We start from the raw sequence: 20,131 nt of genomic DNA, 5'->3' as shown, positions 1-20,131 counted from the left end.
TAAACATCCAGATTTTATTTAAAATTGTATAGCATTTGAAAAGTGAGCATCCTTTATTTTTCTGTGAGTTTTTAAAATAAATTTCTCACTCTCTAAACAAAATAGCCATACCTCAGCTTACGATTGAGAATGAAGCAAAATTTAATTTTGAAACAAGTTTCTTTTAATTTAAAGAGCATTCCTTATTTTATGCATAGAAGTACAACTTAGCCTTTTGTGTTAATTATACCTAACTTATGTTAACAGTTCATGAACACATTGTTTGTTTGTTCTTTGAAACAGGGTCTTGTTATGTAGCTCAGGCCAATCTCTGACTCAGTGTGTAGCTCAGGTAGGCTTTCAACATGGGATCCTCCTATCTGAACCACCTCAGTCACAAACTGACAAGCTCCAGCCACCACACACTGCTCATACACACTTTTAAATGTGTTCCAAAGATAACTTCCAGGATATATAAAAATCTGGTTGTATTTCCGGTTGAGGATAGAGATGAAGACAGACAGGAAGTATGTACCAGTCAGTGTGGACTGACTGTCCCTTTCCTTTACCTGGATCCAATGTTACGGTCTTGTCTAATACAAAGTACTTTTAGATACTCTGTATCTTCAGATCTTTGTTTGTTAGAGATGGGGTTTCCCTTCATAGTCCAGACTGACCTCTAAAACTCGTAATCCTGCCTCAGCCTCCAGAGTGTTGAGATTATAGGCATGTACCCTCCTACCTGGAATAACCATCATTTCTGTTACCAAATATATATATATATATATATATATATATATATATATATATATATTTGATTTCTCCTTCATAACATGGAAAATTGGAGTCATATATTCCAGAAAAGTTTTTTAGTGGCAAATAATGATACCAGAAAAAAGCGTTCTCATTCGCTTTGAGCTTATTGGGAAATGCAAATAACTGAAGTGCCGGCAGGAAAGTCCTTGGTTTGCAGTTCACCCATTTATACCACAAATCAGGTCTGCTATAGATCAGAGCAGTTAGGCAGGCTCCAGGTCCCAATCGCCCAGTGGAACATTTGTTATGCTCTGTCTTCATCTGTTCCCTGCCGCTATAACAAAACCCTGGAGACTGGGTGATGCATAGGAAAAACATACCTGCCAGAGGCTGGGAAGCCCAAGGTGTGTTGTGGGCATGTGCCCAGTATCTGATGAGGGTCGTCTTGCTGCATCCTAACATGCTGGAGGGTACCACGTGGGGATACAGCATGAGTGCCAGCTCAGATTTAGTTCCTCTTCTTAGGAAGCCACTAGTGCCACCACGGGAGTCCCACCCACAAGTTCATCAAATCCTAATCACTTCTCAAAGGCTCTCTGCATGCACACAAGATCCTGGGGGTCACAATTCCAATACATTGGCTTTGGGTTGTCATATTTAAACCATAGGGGGAAGGTTGTTGCCATGCAACCAGCTTTCAGCCCACCTCTTAGAATACACACCAAGTGCTAGAAACAATGGCCACCACTCCCCCTTAGTTTGAATGTATTTTGTGCTGAGTGTCTTTCTTTCCATTAACTAAAACTGTTAAGTGAACAAAAAGATGCCATCAGCATGAGCTACAAAGGCACATAATATCCAGTAATAAGCAATAACCCCTCCATCCTTACAGCAGGCCATCTCTCTACTTGGATTTACTGAATTAACTTGTGCCCTGACAACAAGCAGTTATTAGCTGGCAACGTAATCTCCATTTTTATAGAAAATAAAGTCTGGCTGAAATTGGCAGCAAATGCCAGGGCTGCTGTTAGAACTAGGGCCTGACTGACATCAAAAAGCCTCACTAGAAGCAAGAATTGGCCACAAAGTTGGCAATGGTGAGGCTTTTCTCAACCTTGACTAGAGAGGATAGTTCAGCATAGAAGGCAGACAGAAACTTGCTGGCTTGCCTCTGAGAGTAAGAGGAGAGTTTTACAGAGAGAGGTTGAATGAGAGAACAATCTAGACAGAGGGGAAGACAGAACAAGCTGGCGAATGAGAAGGAGCCAGAAGCTTAGAACAGATGCTGGAGTTAGTTTGAGGCCAAGCAGAGCAATGCAGGGGCAGAGAGAGAAGCCAGTTTGAATCAGTCAGCTAGGAGAGGAGTTTGAGCCAGAAGAGTTGACTTGAACCAGCCAGCCCAGAGCTCAGAAAGAACAAGAAAGGGTGAGCTTATTAAGCAGTGATTCTCAGAGGCTGAAGTCAGCCTAGGTCTAGAATAGATTGTATGGAGGCTAGAAGCTTCCAGGACTAGGCCTAGATTAGCAGAAGGAAACAGTAAACCTCTGGGACAGTAGAAACAGGTGGATGAAAGTTGCTAAGAGCGTGGTAGTGCTACCACGCCTTCAATCCCAGCACTCAGGAGGCAGAGGCAGACAGATCTCTGAGTTCGAGGCCAGTGTGGTATATAAAAGAGAGTCTAGGACAGCTAAGGCTACACAGAGAAACCCTGTCTTGAAAAAGAAAAAAAAGAAGAAAAAAGCTGGATAGAAATGTAGACTTGAGGGTTTGAGAAATGAAGATTCCTCACTTCCTAAGAGCTGGAGACAGAGTAGCCAACGCCAGGCAGTTTGTTATAATGTTTCAACATCCTGTATTAGCCCCACCTGTGAGGCCTGCTGGATGAGCAGAGACAACGGATTTGAAGCCCTAGCACAAGGCTTCAATGAGCCTCCTCTCCCTACCTGTGTTGGGCTGTGCAGTGAAGAGGGGTCATCCTTACATGGCATCCAGGTCTTTTTTTTTCACTACCTCACATAGGTTTGCCTGGTTCTCAGCAAAGCCATCTGTGAGGGCATGTTTCAAGCTCCTTAGGCCAGCTTGGCTGTTAATTTTCTATTCTGAACTTACAGTTTGGGACTGGTGGTGGTGAGCGTAGCTTAACTCTGTGTGTGTGTGTGTGTGTGTGTGTGTGTGTGTGTGTGTGTGTGTAAGAATAGCTAAAGTAGCACACAATAGCGGGGCTCTAGTGTTTTATGCTAATTTGTAACTGAATATAAACTAGCTTGAGGCACCTTTGAAAAAAAAAAACGAACCGTCAGATTTTATTTGTTACAAGGGAACAAATAAATTAGAAATGATAGCAATTGACCTGAAACTAAGGAGGTCAAGGTGGGAGGGAGGTCGTGAGGAGAGTAGGGGACAGAGAAAAGACCATGAGAAGGTCCATTTAAACTCTGGTAGAGGCGAGGACACTTCAGCCTAAAAGAACCGGATGTGGTTTGAAGGGCAGAGTGCTGGGCCTTGACATTAAGTCTGGTGCTGCTAATGACAACAGAGAGCTGCCTGACTAGGGAGAAGGTCAAAGGTGAGAGAGGCTGCCATAGACCTGAGCAGAGCATGAGGAGAAGCCACTGTGCACAAATGGAGAGCTCCAGTCTGATTACAAGTGTGACTGAGGAGAGTAACAGCAGCCAGATGGTGACACCTTCAAAAGTGGAGGTCACAGTCACTCATGGTCTGTACATGGCCTAGACGAGTAGGAGCAGCGTGGGCTATGCTCTGTGACTGTCGAGATAAGGCAGGGTCAGACAGCAAGGAATTCAAAGACACCTTCAGAGAGGAGGCTGGAGACAGCAGCAGAGGCCATCTTGCTGCTGCTGAGAGCAAATGGAAGGGTCTCGGGGTGTGTGGAAGGGATGGAGTGAAAGGTGAATATGCCTTCACGTGAAACCTCCATCACCAGTGACAGGGTGACGGCCTTTAGAGGATGGAGTGATGGCTTAAGAATGGAGTGGTGGCCTGGGGCTGGAGAGATGGTCTCAGCGGTTAAGAACACTGACTGCTGTTCCAGAGGTCCTGAGTTCAATTCCCAGCAACCACATGGTGGCTCACAACCATCTATAATGTGATCTGGTGCCCTCTTTTGGCCTGCAGGGGTACAAGCAGGCAAAAAACGCTGTATACATAGTAAATAAATAAATCTTTTTTAAAAAATGGCTGCTTGGGTGGGGAAGGACAGCCTCTTCTCCCAGCTCTGTGAAAGCTGGCACACCGGTGGCTGCTTCTTTCTAGTCTTCCCCGGAGTTAGGTAACCAAAAGCTGAGCAGGAAAACCGGGAACTGACTGTTTACAGGGTAACACTTTGACCCAGACGCAGGGCCTCAGGCTGCTGTAGCTACTGCTCTGGTCACGGTGAGCCCATAGAAGGCCCCTGAAGCTCTGAACTGCCAACTGTTGGTCCTTTAAGGAAGAAGAGAGGGCCAGGCTCCCTCCCTCTTTCCCTCTCTATCACCCCTAGGTAGAAAGTGGGAGTCATCTGCTGTGGGGCTCTGTCTCTGGAGCACCTCAGACCCCAGACACTACACCTGTCCTGGCAGAGCCGTCACAGTCAGCCCTGGGGAAATTCACAGTGTGTCTACCCACACATCCAGACACTAGTTACAACACTCAGCTGGAAACTTCTGCTTCTCTATTGTGTACTTGAAACCAAGGCACACTAGGGAAAGAGGCTAGCCAGCAGGCTGTTCCACTGCCTGCCTAGCAAGGCAGGGAAGCCTGTCTGTGTTTCTGTCCCACGTTACTGAGCTCCTGCTTCCCTGCCCATGAAATGGAGACCAAATTACTCAGCCTATTTAAGCCAAGTGAGCTCTTAGGAGGAGAGAGAGACCAGTGCTCAGGCCACAGTTGGAGTGCAGGTTAAAAAGTATGGGTGGAGGAGGGGCCACAGGATGCCTGCCCTGCCTGCTCCCAAGACAGCTTACAGCTCTGAAAACCCTCTCAGGAGCCTTGGGCACTTGGGGGAGGCCAGACCCAAAGCAGAGGAGCAGGGACCTGTTCAGAGCTGGCAAGGCTTCCGTTTTTAAATAAATGGGCAAAAGGGTTTGGGTGCGGGAGATTCCCCTATCAGGGAGTGGGGAGTCAGCGAGTGTGTCTCCTGATGGCCACGGTAGCCTAGCAACGGGCGGGGATGCACGCAGGCCGTGGGAGCCGGGTGGGCGCAGCTCTCGTCACGCCGCTGCGCGCGTCCATGAGCGTCCGCGATCCCGGGAAAACTTTGGGCTTTCTCTGAGTTGGGGTGTCGGCACCAGGACCTGCGGGCTCAGCGATGCGCCCCAGGGGCTGAGGGCAGACGATGGGGTTGCAGCCCCCTACCCCCCACCCCCGCTCCCCAAGAGCTGCGCGACCCCAACCAGCAGAAAGTTGCTGTGCATCTGCGGGCTTCTGGATCAGTAGTAGCCCTAGGCCGAGCGCCGCTTCCCCCAAGTTTCTTTAGGGAGTCCTCAGACTCAGTAAATTAGGCATTCCGAATCCCGCGTGGATCCAGGTTCACAGAGGCTAATCGCTAGAGAGAAATCCCCGCGCTTTTCTAACGGACCTGAGCTCTCCAAGATGCCTGATTTACTGGCCCTGCACGGTTGCAGCGACTCAGTTTTTGTTTTCTGCCTTCCTTCTCCCCACAGACAGTGATTTTGTGGACGCCACTCCCGCACCTTTCAGCCCAGAGGACTTGGGTAAGTCTGCCTTTTTCCCTTTACTTCCAGAATTCAGCCCCAGCCAGAACCCGCGAGGTTCCAGAGGGAGTCGGGTGGGTGGAAGGCGCATGGAAAAGACCAGGAGGCAAGCCTGGATGCAGGCTCCGTTCTCTGGGAGCGACCTTTCTCTGGAGCCGTTCTCTAGGAGCCAGCCTTTGCTTGTTGGAGCATTCTAAGAGATGCCTCAGAGACATGTGTTGCCCCCAGATCAGTTGCTGCTTGCAGCACCACAGACTTCCACTCCTGCCTCCTGTGAGCATCCTTAACTCCCGCCCAGGATGTTGCTGGTGTCTGCTTCTGTCTTGCCAAGTACTAGTAGGAGAAGGACCCTGTGAGGGGAATTCTTTCTCTGGAAACATGCTCACTTAGTATGTAGGCATTGGGAATGGAACACCGAATCCTCCCAAGCTTGTGGTTGTTATAAATGGACGCATGGCCTGTGGCTAGGGACAGAGACATTCATACGCCCCTGCATGTTGAGAGAGCAGCCTCGCTTGGTGGCTGTGGTGGACTCTTTTCTCTTACTTTGCTCCTCGTGTTTGTTCAGTTGCTGGCAGCCTGGTTTGCCAAGGCTCTTCCGGTTGTTCTCTTATCTCCAGCCGTGGAGCCCTGCCTTGAAATAAAAAGATTTGAGGGGATAAGGTGGCAATAACGGAGAAAAGAAATTACCCACAGAGGTATTTGTCCTTCTCAGAGCCAGAGGCGTGTGTATGGGTGGGTAGAGTGGGTGGGTGGGGGGCATGAGTGAGTGTGGTGTGTGTGTGTGTGTGTGTGTGTGTGTGTGTGTGTGTGTGTGTGTGGCCTGCCTTGTCCTGGGATATGTGTTTTTACGAAGCACCACAGCAGTGGGAGTGAAATTTCGCCTCTAGCTGTAAGCTGCATTCGCTGGAGCCAACCATTCTAAATAGGTCAGAAGGGTAGAACTGATGACTCATGCCGGGAATCCCAGGGCTTCGGAGGCTGAGACAGGAGGCTCACTGTGACTATGAGGCTAGTCTGAATGAACTACAGAATGAGACCCTGTCTCTGGGATAAGAAAAATAAAAGAACAGCAACCAGCCAAATAAACAAAAGGTCTGGCCACCAAGGTTGCGTCCTGAGATGGGGGAGTACTTGTTCTGTGCGGAAAATGGTTCACACGTGTTGGAAGGCTGCCGCATCTCTGTGGATGGAATCGCAGACCCAACACAGCTGCTTTTCCAGGCACCGTGCTGAATCCTCTTTGTAAATGCAAATGACAAGTAAGTCAGTTGCCAGAAGTGCTTTGCTAGAGGGAAGGGACTGGGTCATGTTTTCCGGGCTTGTGTCCTTTCACACTGATGTCACCAGTGCTCCATGCCACAGTATGGCAGATGTGCTATCCAGGCCTTCATGCTAGAGCTGGGCAGAAGCAATGGCAAGACGGGCAGTAGCCGGCAGTCCGGGTATAAGTAGTCTGTGCTGAGTGATGGCTGATGGCTGTGAAGGCCCAGGTATTGTGTCCTGGCTCATCTCCACATCTCCTTCTGGGATTAACAGACTGCCCTGCCCTGGCAGCTCCCCAAACACTGAGAAAATGGTCTTTTTTTCCCTCTTTAATTTAGAGTGAGAAAATAACCTTTCTTCTTCCTCAGCTCCCCTGAGACAAGGCAGTTTTCTCAGGCGGAGTAGAGGGCGGCTTTTCTGTCTGTGTTGCACACAACAATAGTAACAGTAACAAAAGCCATCTGCAGGGCTTGGCGGCTTATAAACAACAGAAATGTGTTGGTTCTGATTATGCCCTCTGGAGCCCTTGGCTTCAGCTTTCCTAAGTTGCAGTGAGGGGCTGGGAGCTGAAGGTGTGGGTCGGCTATGTTCAGGCTCCAGGCTAGTTGAGTGCCTGACATCTCCCAGGGGTTTGTTCTCCGCGACGGAGCTGCTGTCTGCATGAGCCTGCCTGTTCTTTTCCGGGGATCTCAGGTCAGAGGGAGTTCCTGTTTCTCCTTTGGGAAGGGGTATGGCAGTTCCTGGCGCTTATGCTTAGGCCCAGCAGGGAACTCCACCCCCCAACTCCCCCAATCCCCCACCCCACCCCCGCACCACCCCCAGGCAATGAGCTCACCTAGCAGCCATACTTTCTGGAGCAGAGGTTCAGCCCTGGACAGAAGTAGATGGAAGGTGGGGGGGGGTGTGGGGGGGGTGTGGTGGTGGGGTGGGGTGGTGGTGGTGGGGGGGGGGTTGGGAGTGTTTATCTTTTCTACCCACCACGCTGTGGGCACTCACTGGATAGGCTTCCCACACCAAGTAATTGTCCTAACCTACGCAGATCTCACCTGGCTGGCCTACCCTCTAACTGAATCATGCAATTTCTTACCAGACAAAGTGCAGGGTATAGTTCAGTCACACAAGGCTGTGTCCCCTTCAGCTGCTGATGGCAAGCAGTGGCTCTGCACTCCCAGATGGAGCCACTCAACTGCAGTTCCAGGGTTCCTACAACCTTTCCCTCCAGCTCACTAGTAGCTGGCAGAACACAAGGAAATGCTTTCGTTTGTTAGCTAGGATATTATAGAGGATATGAGTGAACAGTTAGATGCCACACAGGGCAGGGTGTGGGAAGGTCCTCAGCAGAGGGCCGGCTGTGTTAGGGAATGCTAATTCCTAGCACGGGGATGTGATGGCCAACTCAAACTCTCTCCAGATTTCCTAGTGTTTTTTGGAGAGTCTATTTTTCTGTTGACATGATAGTGATAACCCTCAGCCACTAGTGACTATATTGACTTCTCTCTTGCTGCTGTGGTAAAACACCTCGACCAAGGAAACTTAGCTGGAAGGGTCCTTTTGAGCTTAAAGTTCTAGAGCGGCCGGTCCACAGTGATGGGAGAGGCATGGCAGGACGCTGCTGGAGCAGGAATCTTAGAATTTACATTTCCATCCACTTGAAGGACGCAGAGAGCAAGGAGGAAGCAGAGTGAGGCTCTAAGCCTTCCTTCAGCAAGGCTCTATGTGCGAAAGGTTCTGTGACCTCACTATTGATAGCGCCACCAACTGGGGGCCAAGTGCGCAAGTGCAAGATCCTGTGGACCTCAATCCTCAGAAGTCAGGTTGGATGCTGGGAACCGAGAAGAGCTGCATCTAACCCAAAGTTCCCAACTTGTAAGGTAGGGTTGTTGCTCTGACAGTCAGCCACCCCTGCAGCTACCTGGGGACTTTCAGCTTCTAGTCACTCATCTTGATTACAATAAAGGTGGGAAGGGATTTGTCTCCTCCCAGGAAATCCCAAGAGCTCTTAAAAACTCTGTACCTGCAAAGCATTGTACCCAATGTACATTTATTATTCTGAATTACATCACAGAAGCCCTTAAACACTTGGTTTGGTTTTCTTTTTCTTTTTTCTTTCTTTTTTTTTTTTCCACTTGAAAGACTTTTATTAACTACACTTGAATGATGGAATTGCTTTTATGAAATGTTCCATCTATTTTAATTTCTGGAAGTGTCAAAAATCTGCCAGTTGAGGATGGTGACGAGGTCAATGAATTATTTAGTGACTTGTCCCTAGAACACTGTGCGGAATAGTTTTCCATCTGACTTCTTTGGTGGCAAATTCACTGCTTTGTTGGCATGTAATTGGAAGTCAGTTCTACCTCTGAATTTTTCTATCAATCTGCTGACAAATTAAGTTACGCTCATGTGCAGTTGGCAGGTTGCTCTAATACAGACTGACATTAAGTCGCATAAACAAGAGTCTCTGACAAGGCAACACAAAAAGGAGTCTATCTGTTGATGATTGTTCCGTGGAAGACTGCAATGACTGAGGGTGCAGACATCACACGCTCCCCGCTGTGGGGTACTGTTTTTCTGTGGAGGGAAATTGCCTTTCTGTAGCCTTCATTTAGGTAAGTTATATGGTTCTTTGTCGGAGAGGATAGACAGTGTGTGAGCTGTGGAATGAATCCAGGTGTCACCATGTCTGCCCTTGTATACACTGGTTACGTTTCTTCTTGCGGTGACAAAATACCCAATAAACACAACAAAATACCCGATAAACACAACTTCATAGAGGAAGGGTTTGTTGTGGCTCAGAGTTTGAGAAGGGATGCCGTCGATTATGGTAGGGATGGTGTTGGGAATCTGAGGCAGCTGACCACGTTGACCATAGTGAGAAAGCAGAGAGCAGACAGGAAATGGTCCCAGACTTCAGGACACAGTGAGTTCCTCCAGTGAGGCTCCACTTCTATAACATCCAAAACAGTGCCATCAGTGCACCCAAGTGTTCATACATGAACCTTGGGGACTTTGCATATGCAAACCATAGCACCCTGTAGACAGGCCCTTGGTCTGATACAGGAAGACTCCTAGATGTGCATCCTTCCACCCACTGCAACATCCCAGTTCTGCTGGCCAGTTCCTTAATCTGCCTAGTTCCCTCTGCCTGCATGTCCTCCCTGCCTCTTCTCTCTCGCTTGTAACTTAGAGCCATCCTTCAACTGTTTTCATGACCTATACCCTCCTAGGACGCCTTAGTTATTTTTTCCTATTGTTGTGAAGAGACGTCATAACCAAAGCAACTAGAAGAGAGTTTGTTGGGACTTAGTTTCAGGGTGAGTGCATGCATGACCATACCAAGGAGGATGGTGGCAGGCAGACGAGGTCCTGAAGCAGTAGCTGAGGGCTTACATCTGATCCACAATCAGGAGGCAGAGGGGGGTGAGAGGAGAAAGGAGACTGGGAGACTGGCAATGGCATGGGCTTTTGAAACCTTAAAGTCTACCTCCAGTGGCACACCTCCTCCAACAAGGCCACACCTCCTCCAGCAAGGCCACACCTCCTCCAACAAGGCCACACCTCCTCCAGTAAGGCCACACCTCCAAATCCTTCCCACACAGTTCCAACAACAGGGGACTAATCCAAATATATGAACCTATGGGAGCCACTCTCATTCAAATCACTGTGTAACAGTTCTTAGCCTTGGCTGAACATTAACATTAAAATGAAACCAGTTCATAATCTTGAATTTCTGCAATACAGTCCTTGCACCGGAGAGGGGCCCCAATAATCAATTTTGTTTTGTTTTGTTGCTTTGTACAGTCCGTTGTGCAGGCCAAGTCGCCATCACTCTCAGATTGTGGCTGTCCCTTCCTTTTTCCAACAGTGCTGGGCATCTGTAAAGCTTTAGTAAGTGCTTATTGAGTAGATGTGGGGAGGACAAGTCGCCCTGTGGGGCTTCCCTTTCTGGTAGTTGTACATCTCTCAGGTTAATTTCTGATGGATTGTGAGATAGTGCTGAGCATGGTGGCTGGGTCATGTGGTTCTGCATTTTTATTGTCCACTTGATTGGGTTAAGAGGTGCTTAGGGAGTTACTACGAATACCCTTGATGTGTCTAAGAGTGTTTTAGCATTTCTAGGGATGATTATCTAGGGAGAAGGCCTGCCCTGAAGGTGGGTAGTACCATCCTGTGGATGGGGGTCCCTGGCTGAATCAAAAGGGAGAAAACAGAAAGCCAGATGAGCCCTTTCCTGCTTCCCCTCAGCTGAGATGTGAACAAACAGCTTTAGCCAACAGACCTTCCCATCACGGGGGGTACACCGTGAGACTGTGTAGATACAGAGGACTGGATTCTCGATCTGCCGTCTACTATCTATCTTCCTTATTCATTCCTTAGCTTATTCCTTGGCTTATCCAGTTTATTATTCAGGTGGCGCACGCCTTTAATCCCAGCACTCAGGAGGCAGAGGCAGGCGGGTCACTGTGAGTTCAAGGCTAGCCTGGTCTACAAAGTGAGTCCAGGACAGCCAAGGCTGCACGGAGAAACCCTGTTTCGAAAAACCAAAAACAAACAAACAAAACAAAAACAAAAACAAAAAACCCCACACAAACAACAACAACAACAACAACAACACCTGACATTTTAGCCAGACACGGTGGTGCACACCTGTAATCCCAGAAGAGGCAGGCAGATCTCTGTAAATTCAAGGCCAGCCTGGTCTACAAATCCAGTCCAGGGCTACACAGAGAAACCTTGCCTTGAAAAGCAAACAAAACGCCCCTGACATTTTAGACCTTTAATGTGTTAGAAAAAATACTTATTTTAGAAAAACTAGACATTGTGAAGAAGCCTATGGGCCCCCAAAGCAAAGTATCCCCCGTTTTCTGTTTCTGATTGCTTGTCCTGTGTGGTGGCTTCCTGCTCCGGCACTCTGGGTGAATTCTTTTGTGGCTGTCTGCACAGGGCCTGTGAACTGCCCTGGGAGAGCAGAAGGTTCCTGAGAACAGACTTCTTTGGGAGCCATCAGCATTAACTCCCCCATGGGCCAGGGAACCATGAGAAAGGGTTTTCTCATGCTAATCTTGCCAGTCTTATCCAGGCAGGATGTGTGGGACCAGCTTGGGGGGGGGCAGGGAGATAGCATTTGTGTAACTCTCCTAAAATAGTAACTTAAATGTTTACCCACCCCAGCATCCTTCTGAAATGAGGAAACCGGTCTAGAGCTCTATAAGAGCCTGTACATTTGGTTCAGGATAGGCTGGTCCCCAGGGCCAGCGGCATAACCCACCAGAGTCCTGTTTCTGGCTTGTGAGTTAGCCCAGCTTTGGGATGCCAGAAGGCTCTATGCCACACAGTCATTGAGAATCCAGGTTGCTTCCTCCGCCCCCCTCCTTGGTATCACCATGTCTAGAGGCCTATAAACTCCACTGGATTCTCCATGTCCATGTAATGACCAGGTAAGTCGGGGATGCCAGGAAGAAGAGTGTCCTCACTCTTGGCAATGCTGTCTGGAGGCAGACGTGCTCTTTCCCTCACATTCCAGCTGAGAACCAGCTCTGCTGTCTCACCAGAAGGAAGGGCTTGACAGTACAGCCTAATTTGCTGCAGGAGGAACAGGGGAGCTCATACACAGATGGTCACTAGCTGTCCCCAGCAGTCCTCGTTCGTTCTCCTGTTGCTCAGAGTGTGGCCCGAGTCTCACTTTGTCCACATACGAGCGTGGCCTCTCTGCTACTGGGGCTGCTCTCACAAAGGCCAACATGAAAATGCTTAAACAGAGTCTGGGCTAATTTCCCATTCCCAACGGCGTCAGTAGTCCATGGCTGGAGGGGAGGTAGGGAGTTGGGGCTTTGCTGGGGTGGGGGTCAGGGGGGGGAGTGTGGGGGATGAGGGGTATGGGGGCTGGCGGAGGGGGGAGCGGCTTTCTAGGGCTCATCCGGGAAGTTCTGTGAAGTGGTCAGTAGGAGCCGGGTCAGATTCCACAGGGAGGAGGCAGGCTGTGTGCTGCTTTCCGGTTGTGCCTCCTCCTCCCTGTCTCTCCTCCTGAGCCTCAGTCCGTTGCCACTCCCAGCCCCACGACGGCTGCAAACTGGACTAGATAGGGGTGGGAGAGAGTCTCTTATGAGATTGGACGGGTAGAGTGGAAACTGGTGTCTTTGGTGACAAGAAGCCTAAAAAATTATGGCCATTGTGTCTTGGAGGCCCAGAGTGTGTATACCAGAGGCACACTGCGAAGGTTTGGATATTAGCTTACTTCTCACATGCCTTCTGATCTTGGCCTGGTTTCATCCGTACCCACATTTCATAATCTGTAAGATCACGTGATAGCTGTTTTCCAACATATTTCTGGAGCTACTTATCACCTCTTTCCACTCTGTTCTGTGCCTCGGAGATTGTCTCTTTGCAGTGTATTTCTAGGCTTCCACCTGGGCTGGGCTGATGACGGGCTCTGGATGTGTATGGGGTCGGGTGGGGATACTGGGGAGTGCCTCTTCATCCAAGTGAGGTAGAACTTCCAATCAGCCATCACAGGGATGATAGCGTTGCCCACTGTGACCAACCTGGGTGAGTCGTTCTAACTCCTTGCTTTTCCTCAGCCTTGACCATTGCAATCTGCTAAATAGCCCCTACTTCAGTCTCCCATCAGCCATTGCACTTGTGCCTTGACTGATGCTGTCCAGTGGTAACAGTAGTACCGACCTCCGGCCATGGTGGTGAGCAATAGCCAAACTGAGCACTGCAGAACTCACATGGCTGCCTTCCTGGTCCTGGGCAGATACTTGACCCCTACAGCATGATGTAAGATTTGTAAACACTTAATTTTCTACATCTACATTAAGTAATAGTGCCACTTACCACCTCTCCCCGGTTCTGTGTCAAGACCCAAGAAATGCATCTGCATGAAATGCATCAAAGATCTGGCTTAATCTCTCCCATTTACATGAGATGAACAAAGAGAAAGAACTGGGCTTTTCAAACCCTGACTCTTTGCTTGGAATTCACACAAGGGAGCCATGCCAGCTCAGCAGACTGGGATTTAAGTCATACCCTCCACATTGGTACCCTAATATAACAATTTTCAAGGATTCCTCAGGCCACTTGACTTCAGAAACCATGCCTTCCTTTCAAGTTACCCTCCAGTTTAATGTCCTGAGATCCTCGGAGGAGGATGCTGGCCATTGTAGCATCCTGCCCAGAGATCAGGAGGCCAGCGTGCCTCAGTGGAGCCAGTAAACATGGAGAACAGTCCATGTCCTCTCTTTTGCCTGGTGGCCACTCAGTGCTGGCCATGGCCTTTGGGGTCCCTGCTCACATCCAGACTTGGAGCCTTGGTCTCCGCGTGCTGGGTGCCTGGATGGTTCGCATTTTCTCCTGGTCCTCTGGTTGCAGGCATGCAGATTTGGTACGCTGGGTCCTCTCGCAGTCTCAGAAAGGCCCTGGTCCAGGAACAACTGCAGAAACCAAACTCACCCTGGGGTTTGAGATCCATTTGGCATCTGCCTAACTCAGAGCTCTTTTCCAACTCCACCCCTGGACCCACCCCAGCTATCTCCACCCCTTGGAAGCCTGTCTGTCCAGCTGTCCTCCTCGCAGGCATCAGATGGAGCTTCTGAGAGGGAGGGAGAGTTTTTCCTCCAGATGAACTTTTTCTCCAAATGATTGACAGTGGAAAATTCAGTTCCCTTCACAGGAAGCCTCACCCCTCCCACAGGGTGTGGTCCAGCCTCCAGGCTCCCAACAGAACAATTGCAGAGGACTTCACATGGCCTCTGTTGCCCGCACTGAGTAGCGCAGTTTCTCGCAATTTATCTTTCTGGGCATAGCAGCCCTTTTATCCTGGGAACTCAGTAAAGGCCATTAAGATAGTTCCATATTACGGAAAAGGAAACAGAGGTTCAGAGAAATGGAATATTGCCTGAGGCGACTGAGCTAGTTAGAAGATTAGACATATAATCCCTGGCTTTGGAGCCAATCTTAATTTCCCAGGGAGAAGAATGCACCATATTCTTTTGGGGAGATTCTATTGAGAGAGTCAGACAAAGCAACAACAACAACAAACAGCAACAACAACAACTACTACTACTGCTACACACACACACACACACACACACACACACACTCACACACACACACTTGAGCCCTCTACTGATCCATTCCACTTCTACGGACTTGGCCACCTGTGGACGGAATTTTGTTTTTACTGCGCATGTGCCGAGCATGTACATTTCTTCTCATTGACACACTGTAACAACTTTTAGCAGTGTCTGCCTGGGAGCAACCCAGGCATGATTTAAAGATTATAAGGGAGGACCTGGGTGGGTTAGATGTGAAACCCACACCATTTTATTTGAGGAGCCTGGGCCTTGAGCATCATGGATTTGGGGTGGTGGACCCTGAAGCCATTTCTTCTAAGTATGGGGGCAAAAGGGGGGGGCCGAGAAATGACTGTATCTAGCAAAGGGCCTGGTTTTATGTGGCTGTTCAGGACACAGCTGAGGATGGCAGTTGTTCGAAGCCGTATTGTACAGACAATCCAGCAACAATCACTGTGCTCCAAAGGGACTTCGGTGACAGGGTATAAAGCAATAGCTATGGAAACATCTCTGAGGTTCCTGTTTCAGCACAGGGCCCAGGAACTGGAAATCCCTCGTGGCTCCTGGTGATGCTGACATGCGTGTAAGGGACAGCAAACTCCTGTGAACTCCAGGGGTGAGAGGGTTACACTGTTGGAATGTGGTGGAGAGTGAGGCAGGGGCTCAGCAGGGTTAAAAGGATCCCCCTGCTCCCCACCCCCACCCCACCCACCTCACCCCACCCCCACCCAATCATCCTGGATTTCTTCAAAAGGGATGTGATAGCTTGCTCTTGCTTGGGAGGCGATGGCCCCAGTTGGGAGAAACAATGGGCTGAGAAGGTAGCACATTCTAGAAGATGAGTAGATGCTCATTTTGGGGGAAAAAAAGAGAGAGAGAAAAGAGTAAGGGAAGAATATGAAATTATGGAATAGACATACAGAGGGAAAGAAAAGAGCCTTCTCAGCCAGGTAGAAGATTCCAGTAGGAATGACCAGGACTGTGGCCAGTTGTTTTTGAGTGTTAAACAGGAGTATGCCTCCATAGAAACGCTGGTATTGCACCAATTGCTCAGCACGCGGTGCTGGGGGTGCTAGCGGTGGAGGTGGTGGTGGTTGCAGAGGTGGGGGTGGCTGTGGTGCTGGTGGCAGCAGGGGTGGTGAGGAAGTGTGCTAAGGAAAAGCTTGATCTTTTCTGGGTGCTGCAGTTTCTGGGCACTCTTGCTGAGTCTCTTTCCAGATTGTGCCTTGTCTATGTGCCTCAAACCCCTTGTTCTGTTTTACTAGGTAGGTACATTAAGCTGACTTGCTGTCACATGTCTGCCTGCCGCCTGCCTGCCTCAGTCCCCTCCCAGTCTCCTCTCTCCCCCCCACCCCCATCGGTCCCCCTTTTCTCTTTCTCTTCCCCTCCCCCATTTTAAGGCCCTGTTTGCTCAGGCTGGTCTCCTCTCTCCTTCCTTACTCCTTCCTTCCCGTTTCCATCCTATGTTGGATGCCATCCTAAGGCTCCATGCCAGAAAGTAGAGCAGGTCAAATTATAAAAGGGGATTTAAAAAAGAATGTTCCTTGGCAAAATGGGGGAAACAGATGTTCAGTGCTGGCGTGGCTATCTCTCGCTGTCTGCTGCAGACACCCCCACCCCCCACTTCCAGGATTTCTGGAGCTGAGCACCCATCCCCAGAGTACAGACGGGAGTTTATTTCAACACCAAATGCGTCTGAATGTTTATTTCTCCTTAATTCTCTTCCGCCTGTAACCTTTGAGCCCTCAGATCTGCTCTGCATAGGTCTGCTGGCCACCTGGCAGAAATGCCATTTTCTGCTTCTTCTTCTTCTTAAAGCTTCTTTAATGCTGGCCAGGGTGGTCCCTGTACCTGCGTCCAGGTTACGCCTTAACAGGAAATACATTATGGTGGCCCTCCGGTTCTTGGTTCAACAGAGGAAGGAGTCTGGGAGGACAACCGGGGCTGCCATAGCCATGGGGTGAAGGAGGGAGGAGGTTTGGTTTGGTTTGGGGATTGGGGAGGCGTCCATGTGGTCTGCTGCTGAGAACTGCTGCTTGAGAAAAGATAGTCTAGCCTCAAATGTCTGTGTAGTTAAGAGTGGTCTTGACCCTCCTGTGTCTACCTCCCGTGGGCTGAGACTACAGGTGTGTACGACTGTGCCTGGCTTACTGTTTGCTGACCACCCGGAAATGAGAAATGTTTACTATTGTCCGGTCAGCTTACATCAATGTGGGTGCTGGGAACCTAACTTAGATTCTCAAGTGCAGCAAGTGCTCAGAATCATGGAGCGAGCGCCCCAGCACAGTGAGGTTGAATAAACGAGCTCACCGATGGATGGCACGGCTCGCATTCATAAACACCATCTCATCTTCTCACTCCACTGCTCTTAAAATTAAATTAAATACATTGGTTGGTTGATTTTCTTACATTTTATTTTGTATTTTTTTGGTTTTTTAGGGACAGGGCTCTCTGTCGTGGATTCACCTTGTAGACCAGTCTGGCCTTGAACTCACAGAGATCTGCCTGCCTCTGCCTCCCGAGTCCTGGGATTAAAGGTGTGAGGCAAGGTCTTACTGTGTAACTTTGGCTGTCCTAGAACTTGCTATGTAGACCAGACAGGTCACTTGAACTTAGGGATTCCTCTGCCTCTGCCTGAGTGCTGAGATTACAGGCCTGTGCCACCATGCTTTTCTTCCTCCTCCTCCCCCTCCTCCTCCCCCTTCTCCTCCCTCCTCCTCTTCTCCTTCCTCCTCCTCCTCTTCTTCTTCCTCTTCCTCTTCTCTCCTCCCCTCCTCCTTCCCTTCCCATCACTCCCTCATCGCTTCCTTCTTTGAGGTCTATGTTGTTTCTCTTGCTCTATTCTGTTCATCTCGTGACACTGAAAGAAGAGTAATGGAAAGAAAACATGAAAAACAAAGCCACCACACCCATGTAAGTCATAAGTCACATGTGGCGGAAGGAAAAGGCCTCCAGCCCTCATGGAATAGGAGCAGAAATGGTATTTCTGTGTTAGGGTTAGACCCTAAATACTTAAAATTGTGTTATACCTACCTAGAGTGTTGCCCGTGGTAACGTGCAGTAGAGAGGTCTGACCAATGAATGACAGGCCTTGCCAGGCAGTCCAGGTGTGTGTCTGTACATGTGCAGCCACGGGGGCCACCGGCCGATGATTCTTGAATCCCTCTATTCTGAAACGCGTGACTGTCAGCTTCGTGGTGCTGCTGGGAGGGGTTCATCAAGGCGATGGTGCAAAATGCATAGTTTATAGATTGCGCTTCCTCGGTGACTGTGCTTGCTCTCAGATGTCAGGGAGTGCAAAGGGCTCTCAGGACTCCAGGGAAGAGGACTCAGACTCAGTCACAGGGCTGCCAGAGATGCTAAACGGGCACTGTAGGTGAGACCCTCCTTGAGATGTGAGTGGTACAACGATCTCAGGCTGAGGGCGTGAAAAGCATCAGGTCTGCCCTAGAGCACCTAGTGCACCCACCCTTCGAGCTCTCTTACCATAGTCCAAGGGCTGAGTTCAGAGTCCTGGGGGTGGGGTGGGGGTGGGGGATCCATAGGGCTGAATCCTTTTCCTCCTACAAATGCGGATCAGCATGGGAGTTACATAGTGACCCCATTGTGCACCTCTCTAAATGCCCTCACATCCTGACGCAGCTGGGCTCCGTGGGCAGAGCCAATCACATGCTTGCTAGTGATGGACTCATTCCTGTCCAACGTGTCCACTGGCTTACCGTCCTCAGGTCCTCGTGGTTGACAGTTAATCGCTGCTTCCGCTTCCATGATGTCTCTTCATTTATTTATATGAACAGAGATGTGACCCATGAATAGGTTGCCAACACCCTTTGCAAGGTTTTCAGGACATAGCCAAGATGAGTAGGGATTTGGCCAAGTTAGAACATAAAAGGACACTACATTTGTTTGTTTGTTTGTTTACCTAAAACCAACCTCAGCACCACCGGGAATTGTCAGAAATGCAAATCTGAGGCCTTGTCCAGACCCACCGAGTCAAAAACTGGGACAGGCACAGCACTGTGCTTTTCAAGCCTTACAGATTGCTCCCAGACTGCTCAAGTTTACAGGGCACTTCCCCGCCCATAGAGGGCCAAGAATCTTCCTTGGCTTCTACTTCAGCTGAGTGTGTGCACTGGCCTGGCTGTGTGTCCAGACTTCCTTGTGCATTCTGTTGATGGCTCTGTTCGGGGACTCAACTTCCCCATCTGTGCCGAATTATTCATCTCTTTCTATCTCATGGGTCCTAAAGCCATTGCTGTTAGAATGACACTAGCTTGATTGCAGACACAAATACTTACTGATTTCTCATGTCAACTTTAACATTTATTACGTCAACTTTAACATCTCCTCTAGAGTTTATGTGGTAAAAATAAACCTCCCCTTCTAAATTGAACAATTCCTGGTGGTTGGGACCATTAGTCACCGTGGGGCTTTCCCTACTTCCCTGCCCTGGCTTTTAATGTATTAAAAACTGCTGGTTTGTTGTTTCCATTCTAAAAGGGGAGGTGAGGCCTGTTCTACTTTTTTATTTTTCTGGCTCTGGGTTAAAAAGATAGGTTTGCAGAATGATACACCCAAGCTGAGCCTAATCCCTTGAAAGCCCCCCAGAATGAACACTGTGGTGTCAGTTGTCTCTCTCTTTATGATCAGATGGCCCTGTCATCCTCAGTCCAGGGATTACAGGTGTGTTTAGCCATGAAAGCTTCAAATCTTGCTTTTAAACAGTGGTGGAATGTTTTTAGAAACTCGGTGCACTTTCAGCATACAAAAATGTGTGCCGCCACTAGGAATAAAACAATAAGCTTGTTTCTCGTGGAAAGATGAAAGCAGCTGCTGCCTTCTTCACGTGAGATGCAATTGTAAGGCAAACACAACTGAGGTTGCTTTCCATCCAGAAAGGAGCAATATGGAAAGAAGCCCAGGGGCCTCTTTCTGTTGAGCCATGTCAATTAACTAACTGACTAAGTAATTCTCAACCCAGGGCAGCTTAGAGCTCTAAGGTACAGTTAGCAATGTCTAGAGATCTTTTTTTGGATTTCTTTCTTTAAAAAATTTTTACTTTATGTGTGTGTGACTGCCTGCATGTGTGTATGTCATCATGGGTGTGCAGTGCCTGCAGAGGCCAGAAGAGGGTGGGTCCCCTGGAGCTGGAGTTACGGGTGGTTGTGAGCCACTATGTGGGTGCTGGGAACGGAACATTGGCTTGTTTGTAGTCATTTTCCAGAACGAAACACCCTTCCCTCTTTGCCATTACTTTCTGGTGTAGATTCACTTGCTCTGGCCCTGATCTTATCTCCTCTGTCTCTCACATTTTAATGGCTCCAATTATGTGCTTAAAGCATATTG

General features: G+C 49.0%; 1 protein-coding gene across 5 annotated transcripts in view; it reads left to right on the top strand.

The window, feature by feature from the left end:
* AMOTL1 (angiomotin like 1) overlaps positions 1 to 20,131 on the top strand; it is a 123,269-nt gene that overhangs the window by 24,422 nt on the left and 78,716 nt on the right. For 4 of the 5 annotated variants that reach the window (XM_084782910.1, XM_084782909.1, XM_084782908.1 and 1 more), the window contains one exon: positions 5,397 to 5,447. In XM_084782910.1, coding sequence (XP_084639036.1) covers positions 5,397 to 5,447 — 51 coding nt within the window. Of the gene's footprint in view, positions 1 to 5,396; positions 5,448 to 6,687; positions 6,710 to 20,131 lie in introns of those variants that run through there. The other variant, XM_084782912.1, reaches the window with a different exon arrangement.

The sequence above is a fragment of the Acomys minous genome (genome assembly GCF_964271855.1).
Source record: "Acomys minous genome assembly, chromosome: 5".
NCBI lineage: Eukaryota > Metazoa > Chordata > Mammalia > Rodentia > Muridae > Acomys > Acomys minous.
Note: the sequence above shows the minus strand (reverse complement) of the source record. Positions and strands in the feature narration are given on the sequence as shown.